Here is a 27,807-nt window from a genome sequence, read left to right as displayed (position 1 = left end):
ATTAATAAACTGGACGAACGATTCTACCCAACAAGTAAATCACCCTGCGGGTACCCCTAAACCGAGAAAGCCCTGTACGTTCGGAATAACGATAATAGATTTCCCACTACTTCCTTTTCCGGTTTGTTAATTTCTGTCACGATTGAAAATTGGTTAGTGCAATAAAAATCTACAATCATCTGATAGAAAATATAATATCAAAACCATTCATGGAAGTGAATAAAGATGACAATACAAATTAATATGTTGGAATGCAAATTAAACCGTAAAATGGCTTAAAGTTAGCATTTTCCCATGCCAATAGTGCTCTGAGATTTCTGAATACAATTCCTTTCAGTCAACAAGAGTTCCCCTCAGATCTAGCTGTTATTTATCCTTACAAATGTTAATTAGAGAAAAGACTAGTTAACTACATGTACAAGTGACAAGTTAACTCTTAAAAGTTACTGCAGTAGTTGTTGAAATAAGTTAAATATGAAGTTGTACTGCTTTTTTTTCATGAGAAATAGCACACATTTCTATGAGAACGTTGATTTCATATATTGAATTCTCTTTTTAGTGGTGGCACAAAGTGAGACAGAATGGCAAAGTCTAAGAATGCTACTAATCACAACCAAAGTAAGATGCCTGTGAATGAATTTGTTTTTGTCAACTCTGACTGAATTTGCATATCAGATATGAATATTTTTAATTTGATATGGCAACATTTTCCATTGATCTTTCAAAATTTTGTCATATCAGATGCATAATTTGCCAGTTGGTTAATGATATCATATCCTTTATGACCTAATATGGGGTAGGCATTGCCTAAAACAGCGAGCACCATGAGGTCTACCATATATGTACCATCTGTGCGAGACTCATAATAATAATAATGGACATAACAAAGAGGGGGTCGAACCAGGTGAAAATTTTTGCATCGCAAATGCTATATTTTTATTTATATTTAACCAGCAAGCAAGATCAATATTTCTATTTGAAAATCTGTCTTGTTATTAATGGGGGATGTTTTTTTATTTAGTAAATTAATAACTTTTAACATTTTCCCCCCAAAATTCCAACCCCATACCCCACTTTCCCCTCGCTCTCAAACTGGTCAATAAATTTATAGCGCTTTGCAATACTTCACATTTTTTATCCTTAAAGGCATCTCTATCAACATCCACTTCAGTTTTGGCCTGTCAGATCAATTTGTACAGATACTGACAATATTACAGTTCTCCATGGACAGTGGAAATATTTTACACATCATGTGACGTAAACAAAATTCAGACGACAGCTGCAAATTCCAAACAAGAAAATTATTGCCTTTCCTATCTTAGAACAGCTATGCTATACTTTCTGTTTTTTTTTTTTTCTAACTCACCTTTGCCAGGTGAGCTAATGCCATCACTTGGGGTCTGTTGTCGTCATTGCGTCAACAAAGCTTTTCCTTTGAAATTGCCAGACCAATTAGAACCAAACTTGTATGAATATTCTTTAGGGTATTCTGCATAGATCTGATGTGGGGATGTTTGATCTGTCAATAAACGTGGCTGCTGTTACTATAAATAGAGCATGGGGGTCAATCGAAGTTTTTCTCATACATTTCCAAAACCATTACCGTATATACTCGCCTTTTAAGTCAGATTATTTAGATTAAATTTTTAACTGCTGGGAACGGTTCCAACATATAGATGAGATCTGGCTTATGAACTAAAATTTTCAGCTTGAAAATGTCAAAAGCATAATACTGAACAGCCAGATCGGTGCCATTTACCCAAAGCATGTTTTAAAAAACGTTTGTTATAGAAAAACTGTCTTCATCTTCTACCTTTTACAGCTAAAATATGATGCTGAAAAAGAATATTTACTGTTTTGTCTATATTTTGCCACAATATTGGCCTTTTATGATTTTATCAGTATTTCCCACTCGTTCATTTTATGTATTGATTTTTACCTGTGTGCACTCATATAGGCAAAAAAACCTAAAGGTGTAATAGAAACATGAGCCAATAATGTACCATAATTCATAACAAAAGTAATAAATATTTTAGTTGGTTAGGACAATTCTCTTTTTGAATTTCTTTTTAGCTCATCTGGCCATAGTGCCATCACTTGGCTTCTGTCCTCATTAACAATTTTTCGAACATCTTCTCTGAAACTACAGCATAGATTTGCAAGAAACTTATTATGATTGTTCCTTAGAGTATCCTGCACAAAATGATAGTTTTGATTTTTGATCGGTTAAAAAACATGGCTGCCGTTACTAAATATAGAACTTAGGGGTCAGACAGCAAATTTTGGATATATCTCCAAAATCATTAGGTTTAGCCAAATTTTGAGGAGGTAAAAGTATTCAGCTTGATGAGATCTATCTGTGGTCAAATTTTGGTGAAAATCTGTTTACCTCATGTTGGAGTTGTTGCCCTTTTTAGATGTGTTTTGCAGTTTTTTATGTTATTATTCTAAAAAAATCTTCTTTTCAAAAACTACTATGCAGAATTCAATGAAAGTTGATTTTTTTTTTGTTTTTTTACGGTATCCTTAACAAAATGACCATTTGGATTTTTTATCAGTTTTAAAACATGGCAGCCGTTACTAAAAATAGAACATAGGGGTCAGACAGCAGATTTTTGCATATATCTCCAAAACCGTTAGGTTTAGCCAATTCTGACATGGGGTGAAAGTATTAAGCGTAATGAGATCTATCTGGTCAAATTTTGGTGAAAATTTGTTGATCCATGTTGGAGTTATTGCCCTTTTTGAACATTCTTTGCTGTTCTTGATGTTATTACTTTCAAAAATCATCTTCTCAGAAACTACTATAAAGAATTCAATGAAAGTTGGTATTTTTGTTTTTTAGGGTATCCTTAACAAAATGACCATTTCAATTTTTTATTGGTTAAAAAACATGGCTGCCTTTACTAAAAATAGAACATAGGTGTCGCACAGTAGTTTTTTGCATATATCTCCAAAACTGTTTAGTTTGGCCAATATTTTTCAATTGCTGAAATATCTTTATTATAAGGCCTACAAAAGTCTTCATGGGATCAAAGTTGTCAGATGACTCCATGTAAGGGTTATTGCCCTTGGGAGGTGAAAAAGTACTTATTTTTTTTTACAGTTTTCAGCCTATATCTTGAAAACTATGATAGATAGAATGAAACCTTCAATTGTTGAAATGATTCTTATTATAAGGCCTACAATATCTCCAGGGATCAAAGTTGTCAGACAACTCCATATAAGAGTTATTGCCAGTGAAAGGCAAAAAAATCACGTTTTTTGCAGTTTTCAGTCAATATCTTGAAAACTATAATAGATTGAATGAAACTTCCAATTGATGAAACGATCATCATGATAAGTTCTACCAAAGCCTCCATGGAGTCAAAATTGTTGGGCAACTTCCTGTTAGAGTTATTGCCCTTGAAAGGCAAATATTGAACCAGGTGAGCGATTCAGGCTCCTGGGAGCCTCTTGTTAAGGTAAGCTTCTTAACTTCCTGAAATATCTTCAAAAACGAGTTGTTGAGTATCATTAACTTTCCATTTTGTTTTTTGTTGTTCCTTATATTTACATTTGTATGATTTTGTACTAAAATTCAAACGAATGAAAAGATTACTGTATAAAAACAATTCACATGGCTTGTTAGAAGCTTGTCAATTACTTTCTACTATAAAAACAACTCCAGTGTGGCTTATAATTATTTATTTCAACATTTATTGAAGTTATCAAAATAAGCAGGTATACTCATTGTATAAGGAATGTTAGCGATGCAGCTGTCAGAAATCAGTCCAACTTAAAAGCAGGTCAAGGCCAGGTTCCAGAAATTTTTTACTGAAAAGGGGGTCTGACTCGAAGGCAGATTGACTTATACTCCAGTATATATGGTAGTTTTAACCAAATTCTTTCAATTGCTGAAACAATACTTATGATAAGGCCTACAAAAGTTTGCATTGGATCGAAGTTGTTGTTCTTAAAAGGTGAAAAATGATGTTTTTTAGCAGTTTTCAGCCAATATCTTGAGAACTATAATAGATGGAAAAAAATCAGTTGATGAAATCCTTGTGATAAGTCATACCAAATTTGTTATGAGTCAAAATTGTTGGAAAACTCGTTGTTAAGAGTTATTGCCCTTGAATGTCAAAAAATTAACCAGGTGAGCACATGTCCCCAATTGTTTTGGCCAGGGTCCCTTAACCAAAAACCGTAAGACATCATTGACATTATGTTCCCTTCTTGGAATACTATTAAATGCATGTTAACATTTTGTGAGTTAGTCCATTTCAACTACAAATAACTTGGAAAATTCAAAATTTCTTGAGTAAATTTAACTTGTAGGATATGAAATGTTTAAAAATGAATGTTCTGTTTTAAATAAGATAAGAATAGCTTCTTTTGATTTCTATAGATCATAAGCAACACAGAAATGGAATCCATAGACCAAAAACAAACAGATACCCCTCACTGAAAGGAGTAAGTATACAAGTAAACGCATATGTATTTTGGGTTGTAGCATTTCCATTTTCTGTCAGTTGTGTTTACTATTATTTAGCTCAGGAAAGCTACATTTATTACTTTAGAAGGTTGATTTCAACTGAGGATAGTTATTTTTGTGCCAAACTTTCCCATACATGTACCCTGGTCCAAAGATGGCAGAAAAATTCATAAACATCTTAGAGCACTCATAGATATACTACAGTATGAACATGTTTTATGTGTATGCATTTTCTGAGATGTGTTTTCAGTATTTAAAGAAATTGTTGAAGATAATTTTTGGCATGGTTTAAATATTTAAAATGACAAATTTGTTGGTGCCTAGCTTGTCTTCAGTACAACTCTTCTGACACTACTATATACAAATATTGTCAAATTTAATTCATTCAAAATCAGATGGCTTGAATACAATTCAAAGTACCAAATTTTTCTTCTGTGTAATCAGTATAAATAATCTTGGATTTCTTTAACTCTTGGAACTGCCAAGTCAGTCTGTTCCATAATAAATCTTAAAGAATAACCCTCACTAACTTGACATGGTCAACCATTTTGTCAGCTTGGGTAATAAAAACTGAAAACCTATCATTAATCGAGGTCTCATTTTAGTTATATTCATCTTTAATTAAGTAGTTTCATACTGTTTGTAGTTATGAATGTTTTGAAGTCTGCATGATAAAAGCATCAGATGGAAACAAATTATTGACCAAGGAACTCATACTGGGAAAGTTTTTTTAAAACCAAACACAGCATTTTAATGTCCACAAATCAACATAACCTTTTGAAAGCAAATAAAGAAATATCCAAGGAATAACAAAAATTTGTAGGAAGTAAGTAATTTCTAACAATAAAGTCGATAAAGTCGAACGTGGACTGGCAATGAAAAAATTCCAAAATCTTCCAAACTTCCATTTTTTGAGCTACCAAAGTTTGTACATGTTATTGGAAAACTAACCAAACAAACAAGAAAAGTAAGTCTTAATCAGAAAAAGTTACACATACATATATGATATTGTGTTCAGTGACAGAAAGCTGGGAATTGCATTGTGAATTCCATAATATTCCATAAGCACAGTAGATTTTTAAAGAAGGCCTATAATGTACATTTGTGTATTATAATTAAACTTGTAAGAAGATAATGTTCAACTCTACATGTACATTGTACCTACATATTTCTTCTCTGAAAACTGAATATATACTTAGTCATCTAAGTTGGTTCAACAGATAAGGCCATATACCCATTGGTGATGGACTTTTTCTATATTCATTGACTAAATAATTAGGCCTAATAAAAGTAGATGAATAACCAAGATCAGCCGGTGATTACAAGTTGTATTTTGACATTCATCTTACAATTAAATAACCCTCTTGAATCATAGTTGTACATGTATGTTAATATTGAATGATGTGGTTGTCTACTACATAAATTATGATAGAATACAAACTTAATTTTTTTTTATTTTTAATTCAAATTCTACTTATTCCAATTAGTGGTGGATCCAGAGGGAGGATGCAGGGATTGGCACCTCTCCTTTTTATTGGAAAATTTGTCATTTGCTTGTGTAAAATTGACAAAAAAATTGCAAATAATGCTCTAGTACCCCCTTTTTCTGAAGAAACCCGGCTGGCACTCCTCTTTTTCAAACTGTCTTGATCCACCCCCGTCAAATCCAGAATGTGATAGTCACATTGTCAGTTGAGGGCCTTTAACCATATTCATGTAATTCTTATATGTAATTGAATTTATAAATCAGACTTTGGCAATTTCTACTTTATAAAATCAGGTCTAGATGTGGTCCTTAAAAAAATGCCACAGACAGCTCGGAAAGTGCTTGTGTACAGACATGTAATGATCTTTTTGAATAAAAAATTGAGTCTTCAAATTTGTCATACATGTAATTTATGTAATTAATGCTTTGAGTACAGTTCAACAAATGTTAAGATAAGAAATTTGTGTAGGTATGTACATGTACAATGTATGTATGTATATGGACACCAGATTTTTTTCTTTGAAAAGTGTCATGAACTAGCCTTAAACAGGGAAATGTAGTTGGCTTGATTTGTTGTATTTGAAGATGACATCTGAAATTTATCATTGTTCAAGTTTTCATTCAAATTCATAGCTTCATTAAGGCCATATACCCATTGGTGATGGACTTGTTCTGTGTTCATTGACTAAATAATTAGGCCTAATAAAAAATAGATGAATAACCAAGATCAGCTGGTTATTACAAGTTGTATTGTGACATTCATCTTACAAATAAATATCCCTCTTGAATCATAGTTGTACATGTACATTTTGTATGTTAATATTGAAAGGCATGATTGATTTTAGAACAATTTTGCATATATTGTGATTGAGTTACTGTATAAAAGTTCAAAAATCTGACATGGTGTAAAAGTGCTCAGCATGATAAGATATATCTGTGGTCAAATTTTCATTTCAATCTATCAAACCATACCATTTAGGAGGTATTTTCCTTTTTTTTTGCTATTTTTAATGTTATTTCTTTATTTCTTTAAAAATCTTCTCCTCTGACTCTACTTGACTAATTGGAACCAAACTTGGTATGAATGTTCCTTGGCGTATCTTGCAATTAACTTGTGTTAAGATTTTTGATCCGTCTAAAAACGTGGTCACTGTTACTAAAAATAGAACATAGAGATAAGACTGTAGTTTTTCACATATATCTCCAAAAGCATTAGTTTTAGCCAGATTCTGACAGGGTAAAAGTGTTCAGCATGATGAGATCTATCTGTGGTTAAATTTTCATTTTAATCTGTCAAGCCATTTAAGAGTTAATGCCCTTTTTCAAGGTTTTTTTGCTACTTTTTATGCTATTTCTTTCAAAAATCTCCTCTGACACTACTAGACCAATTGGAACCAAACTTGGTTTGAATGTTCCTTGGAGTATCTTGCTCAAAACTTATTTTTATTTTTGTCTTCCTTCAAAAAACATGGCCATCGTTACAAAAAAATAGAACATAGGGGTCAGACTACAATTCATCACATATATATCTTTTTGATCTGTCAAGTCATGTAATGGTCCTTATGATAAGTCGTACCAGTCTTCTTGAGTCAAAATAGTTAGACAACTTCTTGTTAAATTTATTTGCTATTGAATGACAACATTCTTCTTTGAAAAGTATCATGAAATAGCCTTAAACAGGGTAATATAGCTAGTATCATGAAATAGCCTTAAACAGGGTAATATAGCTAGTATCATGAAATAGCCTTAAACAGGGTAATATAGCTAGTATCATGACATAGCCTTAAACAGGGTAATATAGCTAGTATCATGAAATAGCCTTAAACAGGGTAATATAGCTAGTATCATGAAATAGCCTTAAACAGGGTAATATAGCTAGTATCATGAAATAGCCTTAAACAGGGTAATATAGCTAGTATCATGAAATAGCTTTAAACAGGGTAATATAGCTAGTATCATGAAATAGCTTTAAACAGGGTAATATAGCTAGTATCATGAAATAGCCTTAAACAGGGTAATATAGCTAGTATCATGAAATAGCCTTAAACAGGGTAATATAGCTAGTATCATGAAATAGCCTTAAACAGGGTAATATAGCTGTATGTATACTTCTATTGAAGATGACATCTGAAATTAATTATTGCACAAGTTTTTATTAAAATTCATAGCTTCACAGTGGCCATATACCCATTGGTGATGGACTTGTTCTGTGTTCATTGACTAAATAATTAGGCCTAATAAAAAAGTAGATGAATAACCAAGATCAGCTGTTTATAACAAGTTGTATTGTGACATTCATCTTACATTTTTTTTTTTAAATTACAATAAATCTTTGAAAAATTTTGAAGCAAATCTGCAAACGTATATTTATACTGCCAAATTTATTAATGTGGTTTAGAGTATAGGTACATGTATGGAATTAATTGTTAGAGCTAGGTGACTGTGTTATAATTTGTACTTAAAAGGTTCTATTTTTTTTTAGGTTGACCCAAAGTACCTGAAAAACATGAGATTTGCCAAGAAACACAATAAGAAGGAGTCAGCTAAATAGGTGTCCAATAAAATTGACATCTTAAATCTTGTATTTTGTTTGATATGGTCAATGTATGTAGCAGTATTGGTTTATATCTATTGAGGTGTACTGTATAATGGTAACTTGCTGTTGTTGTGCAGCATCTGTAGACAAATATGTTTCCAAACAATAACTTTGGTTTAAGTGTTGGGATCTTTATGAAATTATATCATTGGTGTCATACCATAATAGAAAGGCAGGGCTTGAACCATGTTAAGGGGTCAGAAACAGTATGATATGATTGCCAGTGAGGCAGTCATCCACCAAGAGCCAAGTAAAGAACTTCTACAGGTCTCCACACAATCTTCAATGGGCAAAACCCACACCATAAAGCAAGCAGTAAAATGACAAAAAATACTGGTAAATAAAGTGCCACTTTTTGTAGAAGACATGAATCAACCTAATCTATATAAAAAACAAAAACCAAAAAAACAAATGACAACCATTGAACTACAGGTTCCTGGCTTGGGACAAACATGTAAAGTGTGTTAAGATAGAAAACAATGATGTTCACATGTACATTAGTATTATGTGTGTTTCCTTAAAACAAGCGGAGTAAGTATTAAAACCAATGAAAACATAATTCAATGATTTAACAATGATGTGGTGAAGTTAACTTATGGATAAGTTCATTCAAATATTTTTCCTGACTAATAGGACTCTGTTTAAACTTTAAAGTTCTATTTATTATTTAAGAAATAATTCTTGGAGGAGGAAGATTTGTATTCAATTATATGGCAAGCCAAAGTGGACAAAAATGCCTATTTATAAATAATTATAAATATTTGTAATTCAATTATTGATATTTATAATTCAATTATAAATATTTATTAATGAGTTATAAACATTAATAATTGTCTTGTACTTATAAATACTTATAATTCATTTATTAATATTCATAAATGATTTATAAATATAATTGAATTACAAATATTTATAAATCCAAGGCAATTATAAATATTTATAATTCATTTATTAATATGCATTTTTGTCCACTTTGGCTTGCCTGACACTTTATCATGGGTGCGTATTTATATTCGATTTTTCAACACCGAGCGATTGCAGTGTTAAATGATAATATAAATGCCAACCCCATGTTAAAATCTACTCCCGGAAGGAATAATTTCTTTTCTAATATGACAAATACCATTATTTTTGTGACAAAAATTTCCCTGGACGTAGGCAAAATAACGGCTGTTCCGTTTAACCTCCCCCGTACGAAAGTTGGATTAATTAAGAAATAAACCACATATCCACGTAAACCATCTATTGAATAAGTATAGTAAATGTTTTAAAATGAGTTGTCTCGAAGTGACAGCGAAAGGAAAGAGAGTGCGCAGGTGCTGAAGGTGGGGATGTACTGCCACATACTGTTTGACGATATGAAGACGTCATATTAGAAATTGCGATAACAAGTAGGATGTGAAATCTCATTTTTGATTACAGTATAGCCTTATTTGAGCATTGAATCTGTATTCTTTATGAAAAAAAAGGAAAACTCCGTTTATGATTACGATAATTTACCGGTAATATTGTCTGAAACATCGCTACAAACATAGGCATGTCCAACAAGTTGAGAAATATGTATACACCGTATGAAGGAGCCAAAGGAACGGAAAACAAACAATTGGAAACGGAAAATCGCCCCTCTTGTCGCAAATTTTAGTTTCGAGTCACCTTGCAAGGTAATTGTGAAAGCGAAACATTCAAAATCCAAAAAAAGACGTTAAACTGTCATTTGCTTCATCTTAAGTAAATTCCTTTGGGTAAACTTGAGTGTATTTGAAAAAGTCCGAATTATCCACCGCAAAAATATCGATAATTTGTTTACTTCTTTCGTGAAGTCCAGACAATTACCTGACTGTGACACTTGGATTGTATGTCAGTTTGGTACGCATTGTTGTCTGTAGACACGCGTTTTTTGTTCAATAACCAATATAAGTGATGGGTTCCAGGTAACCGTCTATGATTATTTAGACGGTCAGTAGATTTGTTGGAGGGTGAGGGGTTTGCCGAATCACAACAACAGATCTACTGACTGTCTAAATAATAGACTGTCACCTGGAAGCTTACAACATTTTTGTACGATTTTGCTTATCTACATTATGGGGGAAATAAATTAATCTTTGTATCGAACTAAATTTCTTCGAAGTTATTTTGAAAATCATTAAGTGGTTACAGGATAAAATTTATTTTTGTCTTGACGTTCAAGTCAAGTGTGGCGTGATTGCACTATTCCGGTCAAATTGTTTAAGTACCAGTCTACATAAAATTCAGAATTGCCAATGGTAAAGCGATTCATTGGCAAGAAAACCCTCCAATCAAACGATGCATCGTTAGTCTAAAAATGCTATACTTTTTAACATGGATTTGGTCTCTGTACCATAATATTATGGTGTTTGAGTAATAAAAAATAAGTAAAGTTTTGAATCACCAACAGTTTCAAGAATAATCATTAATTTTGATACATTATTTTTTTCTGCATTTTAACAACCTTAGCTTTGTTCCAATTAATATACATTGTATTTTCTTTCAATTCATTGTCAATTTATTTATTTTCATCACTTGCGTGTAATTAACCAGATCTTTTTTAATTTGTATTCAATGGCATCAATTGATTTATCTGATACATTTTGGGATGTATTATCTGCATAAATTGTAGCATTTGAAAATTTAAACATTTTGGATAATTATTTATAGATAATGTAAAAATTAAAGGTCCAAGTATTGAACCCTGTGGGACTTCTGTAATTACATTTTTAGGCTGTGAAAAAATACCATTCCAAGCAACACGTTGTTTAGTCTATTACTAAAGATAGGATTAACTTGTATAACAATACATTATGATTCAGGTTACAGACCACCAATTCAACCAATGAGCATTTGGAACGTACGCAAAAATAGTCCTACGCAGAAATTACCCCTGTTCCTCAAAGTGCTGTGAAAAAAGTTCTTATCTCATTTAAAAAAATTAAACAGTTTCTGAAAGGAAAAACATTTCTGTACATTTTATAGGTGCATTTTGCTTCTTGTGATGTGAAGCTTAATCTCCATAATGATTTCTAAATATACCCCTATCTTGTGAAAACACTGGGATTTCCCATGATATTTATACACACTTCACTTCCGGTGACCAGTACTGCACTGCAAGTCTGCTAACCCCACATGCCATTCTGAGGATTGTGAGCTGACACATGTAGAATCATGCTGATATATAGTCCTCTGCAGGTTAAAGTTAAGGTAAAGTCCAGAGAAGCCATTGAATATTGTGAAATTAGCATGGAAGCCTATGGGAAGTGGAATTAGTGGTTTCTAGCCTTCACAGTATCAGTATCACATACACGCTTTGCAGTAAAACGAAAGTAGGATGACTAATTACCATCTGCCGAAGAGGATGACAAGAAAGATGCTACTTTGGAATTTTCTGACTGAAAGGCATTTTTTGATAACAATAAGTGTTTCTAAATATTCCAGTGAAAATTTAAAATTTTTTATATACATTTTGAAATTGGCCCTACTTGTTATCAGAACCATTGAAGAAAATGGTGTTTATCCAACTCTTAGAGTGTACAAAGTTAAAATGTTGTGTCAGTAAAAACCAAAGTTTTTCTTCGTTTGGCGTCTTCTGGTTGTATCAATCTGTGCCCTGCAAGCATTCATACTCACTTTGGAACTAAGATAAGTTGTGAAAGAACAAACAAGTAAACTTTATGGATACAAGTGCTACAACTTGATACGAAGGTACGGACAAGGCGGGAGAGATACTTCGCCAAATAACATCGGGAACACCGAAAAAGGCAACAAGGTAAAAATCGTACTACACAAGAACTTAACAGTACACGCAATAAAAGAACAGCACGAACTCCAGTGCTCCTACTCGCAGATTTCTTCCACATGAATTAACAAGAACCATTAAGAATGACAAACATACGGAAGCTGATTGAGTTTAATTGTATAAACAAATTACTAACTTGTTAAAACAAGTTAGTAAATTGTTTTAACAAATGAAGTTGTTGGAAAAATTTATTTACTTGTTATAACAATTAATTGATTTGTTATAACTATTTATCAATTTGTTAAAACAAATTACCAATTTTAAACAATTTACCAATATGTGTTATAACAATTTATAAATTTGTTATAGCTATTTAATAATTTGTGATAACAAATTCAGAATAAGATTGCACAGTAATATACTAACTTTTTTAAAATTGCGCGATGTACCTAATCAGCTTCCGTGCTTTTCATATTTTAAACACAAACCAATCATTCTAACGGAAGCGAAAACGGCCACTCATTCTTGAAAATTCAAGATGATAAATTGGTCATACTAAATAGTATCTACTAACGTATGAGTTGTGATATGAACACTCCATACGTAGGTGTCGAAGGAATGTTGCAACAGATGAAAGGAAAGTTGACAATTCTGAAAAAAAAGTCATCAAGTTTGTCGTAAAGTTTGATGAATAGTTTTCTCTTACCATCGATTTCTAAGTATAGGTCTTGATATGAGGCCGACCTCACAGTGTCTGTAGCATCCTTTATCTCAAGTTTGGGGGTAGATGCGATATATCAAAACTCCGCAATTAGGATTTTTTAAAAAGAATACGTCATCTATATAGCGGAAACTGAGATTAAAGGATCCAGCTAAACGATATTTTTTCTTCCGGATCAGATCAGCTATAAAACTGGTTTTGACTCTTAGTCTGAGAGAAAAGAAAAATATCGTTAGTACAGTGTAAAACGTTTCTCATATAGGGGTAAGTTTTGTGAAACATAACATATCAGTTTAAATTGGATATCATTCCACATCCTTTAAATTTAGTAACTATTTTTTGACAGACTTATTAGATATGTTGAATAGTACTCAAGGAAACCAATATTCAAGCATAAATCAAAATAATATATTACAAGGATAATAGACACGCACAACAAAGAACATGAAAGAACCAAAATAATACATACAAAGTAACAAAAGTAAATGAGCAACCCGAAATCTACAAACTACTATCGCCGGTAGGGTAAGCATCCTCAGCTTTTCTAGAAACACACGTCAAGTTGCCCATGATATGTCATGTTCGGGATAAGACGAAAGAGGAAAGGATAACTATGACATTGATAACCTATGTTCACATACACGGAGTTCATTATTTGTTCTTATTTTATTAATTCAAGGAAGAAAAATAAAATAGTAACAGTTATTATGATTCATTTATTAAAATTTTAACGTATTTTGGTTAACTTTTGTTGTAAAAGAATTTATTACTCTTTCGTAACAAAGTCCCAACATATCACTTCATGGACTCATTACTTGGTGGTATACCGTAGTTTTATTTTACATGGGAATATACCATCGTCATCAGTCGCTACATAAGAATCCTGAGTTCCCTGGACATTTCTGTACTTTGTTGTGATAAGCGATGTATATTACCAACTAAAATAAAAGAAAGAACAATTTTTCATATGAAATAATCTACTAGTAATAATGATACATACACACATCATGACCGAAGATGATCATGTTTGCGTCCGTCCAAAATTTAAGGTTTGCATGTATCAATTTGATATTGATAATACTACAGTCATGGTAAGGAATGATTGATGAGAAAATGCAACGAATGGTAGTGCCTATAGCACTGCATTAAAAAACCCTACAAACTGGTATCACACTAATTGTACTAATAAGATTATACTTCCATTTAATACCAAAGGGGACTGTGACATCGGTTTGTTTCGTGAAAAAAAGTACTGTCTACAGAAGACCATATCTGTACTATTATTGCTGATGAAAAAATAGTAATTTTTGTTCCAACAACATTTTGACACAATTTCTGATATTTCTAATAGAATTACCCAAACGATTCCATAGATGCCATATCATCGATCTGTGGAAACTATGTAGTGCAATGTTGATTATTGTTCCTATAAATCCAAAGAGACCTACAAGATATTTCAAATAAATGAATATAGACCAGGGGTGGCACTACATCTCCGTACATTCCAGACAGGTGATTGAACGATTGCGCACAACTCACGTGTATTTTTGTATCACAATTGCGTTCACCACCTGTTTGAAAAAAAAAGAATTACAATTGCGCACAGTATATAGACAATGAACACAATGTGTGTTCTTTTTGCTGCCGGATAAGAGTCAAGATACCTATATCAACATGTTTCACCATCTTGTTCAGCCGTGTTCACAAATTGGAATAGATTTGAATATTGCTGTATTACACTTTTGAAATAACAGTTCATGAAGCTGTGCTTTCGATCTGCCTAACGTTACAAAGCTATTTAGAAAGCTTTGAGGTTGCTGATCCTTTTGCTTTTGACATTTTGGAAGCTGCTACTTATCATGAAAAGTAACACAGTTACTATGTGCTAAACACTTACATTGAAGACCCAAATCTGGACAGTAAAAGGACAACAAATTGCTACAAAAACTTCCAGGAAAAACAGATTTGATATTTGATGTCAGTAAATTAGGTTATATCCTCATACCTTCCTAGCCACGTAATATAGAACCTTAAGGGTGTGTGCAATTGAGACACTAGTATTTCTCAGGTAGTGTGGGCAGTTGTCATACCAAATTTTGCCTGAACGTCATATTGCACAGTAGTTGGCTTCTAAATTGTGCGCAAACTTGTTTTCCCCCGAACCAAGGGTTAAATTTCTAAAAGAGCCGAAGAATAATCTTTTTTTATCTTACATATCGGTATTTTTGTTGCATTCTAAAGGAATTTCACTTCAGATAACTTAAATCAATCAATTTTTGTTCTATAGATTTGCTGTTGCAATGTTCTGGATGGTGATGATAAACTTGTTGCTATATGTTGAACACTGTTTTCTAGAAAATTTGCAAACAAGAATAATACGTATTCTGAAGAAATACAAGCAGACTATACTGTTGGAAACGCGAAAGATGAAATTCACGAAAATGCAAAAAAGAACAATATAAAACTTATTAATTTTTATGAATTTATCAACTTGTAAAATATCTACGATTCATTTAGTCTTAATTGAATCAAGCATTTAAAATCAGATCACAAAATTCTAGAAAATTCTAGTTTCCTTTTTATTATGTATTTGTATTTACTTGGATGACAATAAATGGGTCGAACTCTGAAATGATAAAAAGTTTAAAATATTAAGTTTATACTAAGTTGAAGGAATTCAAAATGCATATTCTAGAAATCTGACTTGTGTCACATCAATGTGTGGTACGGTTTTCGCAAATTTAATATGAAACGTAAAATTGTGATATTTTGCTGTCTGTCAAAATATTTTTGCGGTTTTCAATTCAACGTGTTGTTTTAACATTTGTACACGCACAAAAAAGGAAAGCATTGATTTCGTTTACGTTGTGTGAGAGGTATGGGATTTAATACAATTCATTTGAAATATGTTTACTGGACAGTAATGTAAACACATTTCAAATTATTTCGTTTTTTATTTCGTTCGAAAATGTGCATTTTCAAAATTCCACGAGTGAATGGTACCACCGAGATTGGACCGTTACACTGTTGAATAATTGCATCATTATTATACTTTTAAAAAATTGGCTTTGAAAATTAGGATAATATTATCGGAAGTTAAAAACATAGTAATCTTCTTTAAGATATATACGTAATGTATACTTAGTATATAAAGAATTGAGTTAAAGAAAACTTTATTTAGATCCAAATTGTTGTTACTATTGTCAGTAGATGATACACACATGAGACAGAATTGGTTATATATTTTCCCATTCAAATCTAGTCTATATGCAAAATTTTGTCGTACAAAATTATGTTATACAAACTTGTTGTATGATCGCTTCAATTTTGTGAGACAAAAGTCTATTTTGTGTCACAAAATTCAATTTTGTTTATTTTGTGTCACACAATTCAATTTTGTTTATTTTTTGTTTCACACAATTCAATTTTTTGTGAATTTTGTGAGACAAAATTCAATTCTGTGTCACAAAAGTTAATTTTGTATGCAAGTTAGTTTACAGAATCCTTTGGATATGCAAATGAATTCTCTCTTACGATTTTTGTAAGATGGCCTCTCACTGGATGCAGTAATCGTCATAATATTTCTCAGTTTTTTCTGCAAATAACATTCTAGGTTAGAATATCCCACAAATCTTGAAATATCCTGGATACCTTATATCTTAAAATAACCAGGATAGCATGTTACAAACAAAAACAAAAAAAAAACCATCCGAATCAATAACACATAAAATTGTGAAATCTCCCCCCCCCAAAAAAAAAACCAAAAAACAAACAAACAAACAAACAAACAAACAAAAGCCCACATATTGATATAGTGTCCCAAAACCTTCAGATACTTGAATGTTTAATCATGATAAGATTGTGTATGAAAACAATTTAATACCATGGAAAACTATTTTAAATATCTACAGATCAAATTATCCAGTGGAAAGTATTACACACAGGATACTATTGGATGTTACATTTACACTTGTTCATAAATCGCTTCGTGGTTCATGAAGCGTAAACTACACCACAATTTGTTAAATCGCATTAATTCTTCAAAAAAATTCTTAAACCTCTAATAAAAGATTTCAATGAGAATGGTTAGCATTATGATTACATACCGTTTGTGTTACAGCGGTTGCTCTTTATTACAGGGTTTTGGAAGCAAATGTTTTCTACAGTAAGTTGGACAATACCAACAGATGCCAGTATAGTGCCTGCAGCTTCTAGATTCAAGAGAAGAAACGCAAAGCAGCAAGAATTATTACTTTTCTTGTCGGATTCTCGCTGTTGATTTTCAGCATTTTCAGCTTCTACTTCTTCATCATAGTCGTCATTGTTAAAATCGCTCATTGTTCTGGCCTCTTGAGACAATGGCGAGTTATCATGAGCAGAAACTAACTGACCTGCTAAGGCATTATTCTGAAACAACATACTACCATTTACTCCACCTGATGTGTGTCTCGAAATGGTAAGCAATGCATGCGTTTCCCTCTGGAAACCATAGCCGTAAATGGGTATTTGAATGAATGCCTCTGTCATCGTAGATTAAAGTAGCGTGATGTACTTGATGTTGATGGTGCGACTGTGGCATAAGATGGAAATTTGAGTCATAGTGGATTAATCTTTACGAAGCATGAAGATAGTTCCTTCTTTCCCGATCTTGGGAAGGGTTTTGACTCACCCGGTCATCCCAGTATGCCCTCGGGTCTTGAGAACTGTGGGCGGAAACTCAGACTGCCAATGGGAATGTTGGTAATATGGCTGGCGAACATTATATACATAACTGCATGGATTACCGGATATATGCGAATAGAACGGTTCATTTTCTCTTTCATGGTGCCACATTGAAGGAGCATAGTTAGACGCCATTCTCAAAAGCTACCGTATAGAGGTTTTGTCAAATGTTGATGTAGTGCAAAAAAGAAAGGAATCCGGTTAATGAACACCTTCTTTTATATAAAGTACACCCCTTCACCAGAAGTTTAATCTTTTAAGATGTTCCATTTTTTTTATCTATCAAGATAATACGGTCCTAGATTATTTCATTTCAAGAGATATAAAATTAGACTAAGGTGTTTTGTGTTGTTTGGCTTTGCTGTCGAGTAAAAAAAGTAACTCTGACATACATGTAGTATAAAATTACACTCACCAGGTGCTCTCTTTTGATGTTTAAAGTCAAATGAAACGTAAAAAATGTGACTGCTAATGTGATATATACTACTTGTGAAGTGTCAAAAACAAGTTTTGTATTGAAAAAGCGCGAGTTTTTACAGGTCCTAAAATCCAAGTTCCCCCGTCTCTTTTTGGGGTAAACTTTTCTTGTCTCAGCTTAAATATCGTTCCTATTATAATTTATAAACCAGTTGTGCCACCGCAAGTCCAATCCATCTACAGTCCCCGTTTGGAAGTCTTATATCACATGACCGTGTTCGATCGTTTTGTTCGGGGTCATTGTACTTAATAATGCTGCCTACCGGCAAGCCAATTTGCTATAACTCCAACCCGGATCCTTTTTTCATCCCACATTGACGTTACTCCTATTCAAGTTATGGCATCAATTTGTTTTACTCAAGCAAAATTATTCCACATGATTTTCATACGAATTTTAAGTGATTTTCTCATGAATTGAGCAAATAAAATAAATTTGTGACAGAGTTCACGTGAAATTGGGATGAAACATGCATTCACCTGATTTCATGTGAACTTTTAACAAGAAGTTCCAGTTAAGAGAAGTCAACTTAAATTTCATGCGAAGCCATGTATGTGGTTCAGCCAGTAAAATTCAAGAAAATGAAAAAAATAATAATAATAAGGAAACATATAAGCAAATATATCTTGCTACTATATAGTATTTCTTCTAACAGAAAATTAAAACTAATAAACAGTAGCTTGCACAAGATAGTTCATAGATTCAAAACCCAAATTTTCTGTAATAGAACTTTCTTATGAAGCTCATTAGTATGTAACCGATGTTGTAGAGAACAAACATTATATTCTATCATATAGCAGGTAGAGTCAGTTTGATAGCTCCCAACTGGCAGTAGCTGAAGGAGCAATTATTGTTTAAAACTTAAACGCATTAGCTTTATTTATTGTAAGAATTCATAAACGTTAAATACTGCGCTTGCTAATGAACAAGCTTTTCTATTCGGTTAACGACTTGACATTAATCAACGAAAAATACAAAACCACACAGACAAAAAACAAAAACAAAAAAAAAAACAACTGCAAACAAAGAAAAAACCACAAAATATAAAAACAGACATAACAAAACCACAAGAAACCAACAAATAAACAAAAAGATATAATCAATAACACACGCAAAAAAACAACAACAAAACAAATGAAACCAACAAAGTGAAACAAAATAAAAGACCATTTCCCATGTACGTGCACTTTCAATTTTTAGGTTTTGTGCTTTTTTCAAGCCGGAAACAAAGAAAAAATCCTACAAATAGCAGCAACAAACAACAATAAAAAACAGCAATTAAAACAAAAGATATGACAAAACAACAAAGTAAGCAAATAAAACAAAAGATATGACAAAATAACAAAATATGACAAAACAACAAACTAAGCAAATAACACAAAAGATATGACAAAACAGCAAACTAAGCAAATAAAACAAAAGATATGACAAAACAACAAACTAAGCAAATAACACAAAAGATATGACAAAACAACAAACTAAGCAAATAAGACAAACAAAACAAAACAAAATAAAAGCGAAATTCCCATGTACATGCACTTTTAAATTCGTGCTTCTTTTTTAAAAATTCTTTTAGTCTATCATGTGTCGTAGCTACAAATGGATTCTTTTTCATACAACATAATGCAATAAATACTGGATGCATATTGCAGTCGAAAACCCATGTACTGCCCGGAATCTAAACTTTGATACGTGTATTACAGTTTTTGGAATACTGCACATAGACCGGGCATTCTCATTTTGCGCCAATTGGACAAAAAAGCGTAGTTTAATTGAACCTAAAAGATTTTTACTCCATAGTTTAATTGTGTCAGTTTACCTGTAAAATATCTGAAGATGTAGTGATATCAAATATGAAAATAAAATATAAGATATCAGTAAAGAATATTAATATCTAAAAATGCATAAAAGAAGTAATCTACATTTGACAAGATAGGTATTAGTTCGACTCCATTGTACTGACCAATCTGCGTGTAAGTAAGAAAAAAACATCGGATTTATCACCAATGAAGTCGTGATGAGAATAACTTCGTAATGAATGATTCCAAGAGCGATATATCAATATTGGGATGAGTTTCTGTATAGTGATATCGAAAGGTAAATTCGATATCGCTTCACTATTGCGACGAGTGGGAAAATCAAAGTTGTCACATATGTCGGAAAACTTTGTTGTTTATGTCCCTTCATTATCAATAAAGGAATGACTGTTATTTTTTTTTTCGGTCTATAAAGAAATAATCTAAATCACATGAGGTAATTTCAAATAGACCGAAAAAATATAACAGCCATTCCTTAAATCTTAATTTTAATATCAAAATTCAAGAAATAAATTATTAAAAATGGTTAATGACGTCACAGTCATGTTACAAAATTTGGTCTTTGAGATGATTGACAATTTTTTTTTTATCAAATCAGAACGCATGTTACTTCTAAAATTGAACTGTTTAGAGATGGACGTCAAGATACGGGGTAGGCATAGGCGTGAAACGTCCTTGAAATAAATCACTATTTTAACCCGAGGATTGTGTAGTGAAATAATGTCATTTGTAACTAAAATTATGTGGTTAGACTTTTTGTTGCAGTAAACCCTAGATACAATTAGCCTCGTGGTGACGTATAGATACAGATCAGCAAAAAGAATTGTATCCGTCAGTATTCCGATTATCTGTTAAAATGTAAGCCACCAATCTGAAAAACATTATCTATCAAATAATTAAAAAAAAAGAAACGATAAAATACAGCAATTTGGTGGATTTTGAATTTTTATCGCTATTTTGTTTTAAAACTGCTTTGATCTTGTTATACGATATATTTCAATCTCCCGCCAGTCGAGTGAGAATGAAAATTATCGTATAGCTGTACAACATACGTGACGTCACGTAGCACTCCAACGAAAAATAGTCCCGAAGGGAAATTTTGTGCGCTTATAAAACTTACATATTTAGGTTAGGAAAACTGAAAATAAAAGAAAACTTATACATTACACTTCAGCAAAACAGCGATAAACAGATTATTTAATATTTTTTCAACTCGCGGGATTTTCTCATACCCATCTCGTTGAAAAATATCAAATAATCTAGTATTATCATTAGACAACATGACAATGCATACAGGAGTTTAATTAAGGAAGAATAAATGTAAAGCAGTGATTTGCCATCAGGGGCTGCATAATCAACTTAAACTATTATACTTTAATTATTAAGAAAAAATAACCAATAAGACGTGCGTGTGATATTAAATAGTTGAAACGTGTTAATTGTGATACATTTCAAATATTTGTATAAAGTCAGGTTATAACGAGTTAGGGCTACTACAGAAAGAAGAAAAAAAGAGTCCTGTTATTCGATTTCAGTGAATGCGTTATACATGAATAATCATTATTTCTCAAGGATTACTTGCATTTGATATAACCAAGGAGACTTGAAATGATACTCCTGCTACTGCTTCGTACCAGACATTATCCATAGATGAAACAGGATGTTTATAGTTGAAACATTATGAAAAATTTGATGATTTTCACTTTCTGATTGAAAACTTTCCCTTTCTTAATGACTGGAAGTAAACTATCGTCTATCTATTTTTTTGTTTATCCATAATACTTTTGATAATGTTTATAGATTATTTTACCGTCACAGATGGTGAATGGATATTAATAAACCTTTCAGTGTATCGTTTTGCCGAAAAAACACTTAATTATTACTAGTTGTTTGATGAAAAATATAATGTATCATCAACATTTAGCCAGTTTTAATTTACGATGAACTAACTATATGAAAATTGTTAAAAAGGGGGGTATAGGATATCAAGAAAGCCAATGATTTCCAACTATAATATCTTTCTTATTTCATGAAATAAAAACATTCTACGTGCACTTGTTCGTGATGCTCAAAAGCGTGTTTTTATTATCTGCTTGCACGTCTATACATTGTTTGTCGATAAACAAAGGAATAAAATTGACATAACATTCATAGCTTTAATTACGATAAAGTAGAATTGGAGACAATTTAGCCGAATGTTACATAACAGCAATAACAAAAAAAAAAGGGAACATGCATATTGCACAAATATATATAAGGTACCGTTTAAATAAGGAAACAGTGATTTATGTTCTTATTCTTTCAGAAATGCACATAATAATACTGAACCATTTCATTTAGATATTTCGAAATTACCTTTGTAGAGAGGCAGAATTGTATACTTTATTAATTCATGAATAACAATTTGTAATATTGGATTCCATTTTACTTTATAATTTGACCAAGGTTCCAGTTACGGGGCTACGACTGGGACTTGATCTTTTTGTGATCAAAATCAATTTTGCGTACATGAAATTGAATTCACTCATAACAAAAAATCATTATGTTATACAGACTTGTTTTATGATCACTTCAATTTTGTGTGAAAAAGCCAATTTTGTGTCACAAAAGTCACAAATTTAATTTTGTGCGACAAAATTCAATTTTGCGACACAAAATAGACCTTTGTCTCACAAAATTGATTTTTGTGACACAAAATTCAATTTTGTGAGACAAAAGTCTATTTTTTGTCACAAAAGTCTATTTTGTATGCAAATTAGTTTACAGAATCTTGAATTTGGATATGCGCATGAATTCTTTCTCTAATTACGACTTTTGTAAGACGGTCTCTCATTGGATGTGGTAACAGCGGATCTCGCAGACGCAGATTTTCGATTACTTCGAACAAAGATATGTCATATGGGGGTATGAGCTATAGGAGCGGATCCAGGATTTTAGATTAGGGGGCGCACAGTCAAAAATGTTTTAGGTTAACTTTTTGAAATATTCTTTCTTTCTAGAGTGAGTGCAATGTAGATATCTGTTGTGGTAAACAGTTTCAACCATCTAAACCTACCCCGGACAACCCATGCTTTGCAAATTTTATGCGCCATGTCCCGCCTGAATCCGCCCCTAAGCTATTCTGAAAAAGTAAGTAATATATGATAAAATATTACTTTTGCAGAATAGCGTATCAACCATATGATATTCCCTTGCTCGAAGTAATCGGAAACCTGCGAGACCCGCGGTTACTATATCCAGGCCTTCTTACAAAATCGTAATGAGAGAGAATTAATTTGCATATCCAAAGGATTATGTAAACAAAATTTGCATACAAAAGCGAATTTTGTCTCACAAAATTGAATTTATCTCACAAAATTTAATTTATCTTACAGCATTGACTTTTGTTACATAGAATTGACCTTTGTGACATAGAATTGACTTTTGTCTAAAAAAAATGAATTTCGTCATTACAAAATGAAGTGATCATAAAAGAAGTCTGCGTATGATAGTTTTGTACGACAAAAATGATTTTGTTATGACGGAATTCAATTTTGTGTACACAAAATTGATTTTGATTACAAAAAGATTAAATCCATTCGGCGCCCCGTAGTTACGACTGAATGCTACTTAAGGACAAAAATCTGCAAATCAAATGTCCTCAGGATAACGCCTAAATGCCGACTTAAAGATCTAGCAATGACATATATAACACATTTAAAATCAATGAAAATGTCTTGTTAGAATCATTCTTATTAGGAAAAGATTGATACTATAATTTTAGATTTACAGTCGTACAAGTGAAGGGTAAAACATTGCCGAACTGACAAACACTAAGCAATAGCCAAAATGAATATTTAAAAAGGAATGTCCGTATAACAAATCAATTTCACCACAAAGGTCCATGGGTACACGAAAGGACCTTAAGAGATACGGTTCGGGAGCTTTGTCAAAAAGCTATCCTCAGAACAAATGTGTTTCTTCAATAGGAACCCGCAGACAATAGAAGTCTGTGTCCATACTCGTTAAGTAAGAAATAATGTTTTAGATAAAGGAAATTTAGAACTTACAACAACGTTCAATAGAATTTTGACGACCTTTAAACAAGCATTCATTATATTTTATTACTTATACATACGTCTGTTCATCAGTATTGCAATGCATAAGGGGACGACCATTTGATGTTAAGAAGTTTGGGGTGTGGTAGTTTGTGTAAATGAAAATCTTGGCCGGAAAAAATTGGAAATAGGTATTATGACATCTACTTACCGTTTCCCCTTGATATTGCATTTTGACTATTCTCTCTGACCTTGATTTCACCAGTTCGGTATTTTGTTATCATTCCTCATACTCCATAATGTATTGTACAGTTTAACAAAAATAAATAATCTAGCCGTATAGAATTTAAAAATGGTTTTTTGAGTCACAATCTTTTGCAAAATAAATATTCTGTCCGACCAAAACTGCCAGTCCCTTCTTAGAACTAAATAATCGTTCCTAACGTCAAAAAGTCACAGTGTTTTTGATAATTCATAAGATACAATTTACAGACGAAACCTTTGGCGATTTCAAAAGAAGTAGGAGTAGAAATAGATACTTGTATTTGATCATTAGAATCATAGTTGTCCCTTAGTAAATGCAAAGTTGATTACTCTCTTTATACATTTAATTAATGGGACGCACTGTTTACCTCATTCTAACCAATTTTATTACCATCATTATTCAAATTCGGTCAACAAAACCAGACCCAACCCAGTTGTATGCTAGAATAAAGACCAAGCAGATAAGCAAATTTCTCCATTAATTTGCTATCGATTGTCATTTTCTTCAGGATTTGCTGTCATGACCAGGAAACTGACGTGCAGTGATTTGTGATGGTAAACAATGGATCCGAAGGTTCATTCATTGTCTAAATAATGTACTGATATCACTTTATGTTAAACTTTATCTCGTTTTAAACACAAGAATATAACTGCAAAGTTTCATAAATGATATGGATTAAGGCCACAGATATTAACATTCGATATGTCTAAAAATGAACTTACACAGGTTTCATTCTAGATAGGAATTAAAAACTGATTGCTTTCATTAAGAATCGATATTCTTTGACTTAGCCTCAAGGATGTTGGCTGCTCATGTTAATTTTTGTCAGTTTTCGTACTCCTCTTGTTTTATCCATTTAATAACATTAATATGTTTATTATATTTAACATTTATACTCGTTGATCCCACTTTTCTTTTCATAATTTCATTAAACACACATAAAAATGTAACCTGAGAAGTTTTCTATGAAATCTTCCTTATTTTTTCGGGGTTTTTCAAAGATAATACCCACTAAGACACCTTACAAAATCATGATAAAGCATTTTCTTGCTTAAATTTCAGATGCTTAAATCTCAAAAACGATAATCATTTCTCCATTTAATGTTCTAGCAACCATATCGAATTTATATTATTCTTTACTTGAGCAGCGAACATCTAAAAGATACAAATTTATTTGCTTAAAATGTGTGAGGATTAAATTTTTTGATAAATCCTTAAAGATAATGATAAATAAAATAAAGACCAACACGTATATGTAATGAATGCTATCATAGCCTTGCGGGATTCACTCAGTTTCTATATATTAGCTGGAGATGTCAACCGTTCGTAGCTAAATAGATGATAACAGTATTTATTAACTTAGTTCGAGACGTTTATTCAGTAGGCGATATTCTACCTACACTTTTACCATGTTGTGTCAATCAGCTTGCATGGCTTTACATTGTTTGTTGATAAACAAAATAATAAATTTCGCATATATTTTTGTCAGCAGTTCACATAAGAATAACCATTTAGAACGAAATGACAGTCTATTGTAAAGAAAAAAAATTTGTATAATTCACAAATATTTTTTCGGAAGATTGCGTTTCATTTATACTTTAACGAAAGTTTCGGTTCTCTTTATAACCCATGAATACAATGACATGTTGTTGGCATGATGTCCTGCGGGGGGAAATTATCTTGTGTAGTAAGAAATAAGGTTTAAAAAATTCGGTGATCACAAGCTCATTGAAAGCAGCCATGAAGTCCAAAAGCATGGTCTAAGGAAGAGAACTAATGCTTACTGCCCTGCTTTTGTCCATGTTTAGAAAATAAATTTGGAAAATTAAAAATTACAACAATGTTGAATATAATCTTGACCATATATAGGCATTCTATGTATCATATCACTTATACATATATCTGTTCATCAGTTTATCAACACATAAGGGTACCACCTTTTGATTCTGAGGGGAAGGGTTGGAAGTTTTCGTAAATAAATATCTTTACCTGGAAAAAATTGGAAAACAAATTCTGCCCTCCACTACCTGGAAAATAAAATGAAACTCTGGCCTCTATATTCTTCTATAAAGTTAAATGAAAAGAAAAAAAAATTAGACTAGCATTTCAAATTGCTTATTCGAAAATTTTTTGGAAACCTATATTCTGCCCGACCTAAACTGCCAGCCCCTTCTCAGAATTATATGGTCGTTTCCTAACATAAAAACACAGAGTTTAAAACTTTATTGAATGAAGTATTAGACAGTGTTTCTGATAATTTATACAACACAATTTACAGATCAAACCTGGGCGAATTCAAAAGAAGTAGGAGTAAATTGATGCCTATATATGTTCATTAGACTCATAATTGTCACATGAAACATTAAATTACAATCTTTTTTTCATTTCATGAATGTGTCATATTGTTTGCCTTATTCTAATCCATTTTATTAACATCATTGATGAAGTTTGGTCAACAAAACCAGGCCCAACCGAGTTTTATGCGAGAATAAAGGCCAAACAGTTAAATACATTTCTCCAATTATTTGTTATCGATTGCCATTTTCTTCAGCATTTGCTGTCATGAACAGGAAACTGACGTGCGGTGATTTGGACGAAAAACGATGGATCTGAATGTTTATTCATTGTCTAAATATTGCACTGAAGTCATTTTATGTTAAACATTCTCTCTTTTCAAACACAAGAATATAACTGCAAGATTCATGAAAAATATGGATTAAGGCTACAGATATAAACACACAAATATCGCCTAATTTAACTAGCCTGAGGATAGAATGCATCTCGCAAAAACAGTGTATAATAGTGACCTTAAACATATATGCTCATTTAAGAAGATAAATATGAACTCTATACTATATATGTATCATCTTGGTTGAATTTTCTGAACACCTTTTAGTGCTTTTTCTGTTCTGCACGCATAATTTTAATCTGTCCATATGTAACTTGATATTTAATTTAATATGGTTTAATATGCAGATGGAGGAGTTAAATCTATCTGTTTTATACTTTTGTTTTTCCATTGTAAATGCAATCTAGAACCAAAGATTTGAAACGACATTTCAACATAAGTTCTTTTTTTTTTTACCCTAACCTTATCAATGTTTAATTAATTGTTTTGAAAAAAGAACCGTTATTGCTTTCTTGGCTGTCATGCCCTTCAATTATTTAATGCCTTAAGATTTGTGTTAAGTGTGATCTTACAGAGGTACAGTCATACAAATTCATAACAAATTCATTACTATTTCATCATTTAGTAGTTGATATAAATAAAGTCATAGAAAAGTAAAAATAATCTTATTCAATAATTAATTATGTATTCTTAGTTTAATCAGATCCGATTTGCATATTCCATTACCTCATATGTACAAAACACACGAGGATAGAAATCCTGCTATTATGACATCAAATGCCCTTTATTAAATGTAGTAAGAATGGCTACTTATCTAATACACAAAAACCT

At 32.0% G+C, this 27,807-nt stretch overlaps 1 protein-coding gene across 1 annotated transcript; it reads left to right on the top strand.

Annotated features, from left to right (window-relative positions):
- Positions 1-73: 73 nt before the first annotated feature.
- LOC148627077 (large ribosomal subunit protein eL29-like) lies at positions 74-8,540 on the top strand. Its single transcript, XM_088567039.1, has 4 exons — positions 74-152; positions 560-618; positions 4,391-4,455; positions 8,446-8,540. Exons 2-4 carry the CDS (start codon positions 582-584, stop codon positions 8,512-8,514), a joined length of 171 nt encoding a protein of 56 aa, XP_088423165.1. The 5' UTR covers positions 74-152; positions 560-581; the 3' UTR covers positions 8,515-8,540.
- The last annotated feature ends 19,267 nt before the right edge of the window (positions 8,541-27,807 follow it).

The sequence above is a fragment of the Perna viridis genome, chromosome 1 (genome assembly GCF_037379345.1).
Source record: "Perna viridis isolate PV_CMFRI_1.1 ecotype Kerala chromosome 1, ASM3737934v1, whole genome shotgun sequence".
Classification (NCBI taxonomy): domain Eukaryota; kingdom Metazoa; phylum Mollusca; class Bivalvia; order Mytilida; family Mytilidae; genus Perna; species Perna viridis.
The sequence above is the reverse complement of the archived record's forward strand: the minus strand, read 5'-3'. Positions and strand labels throughout refer to the sequence as shown.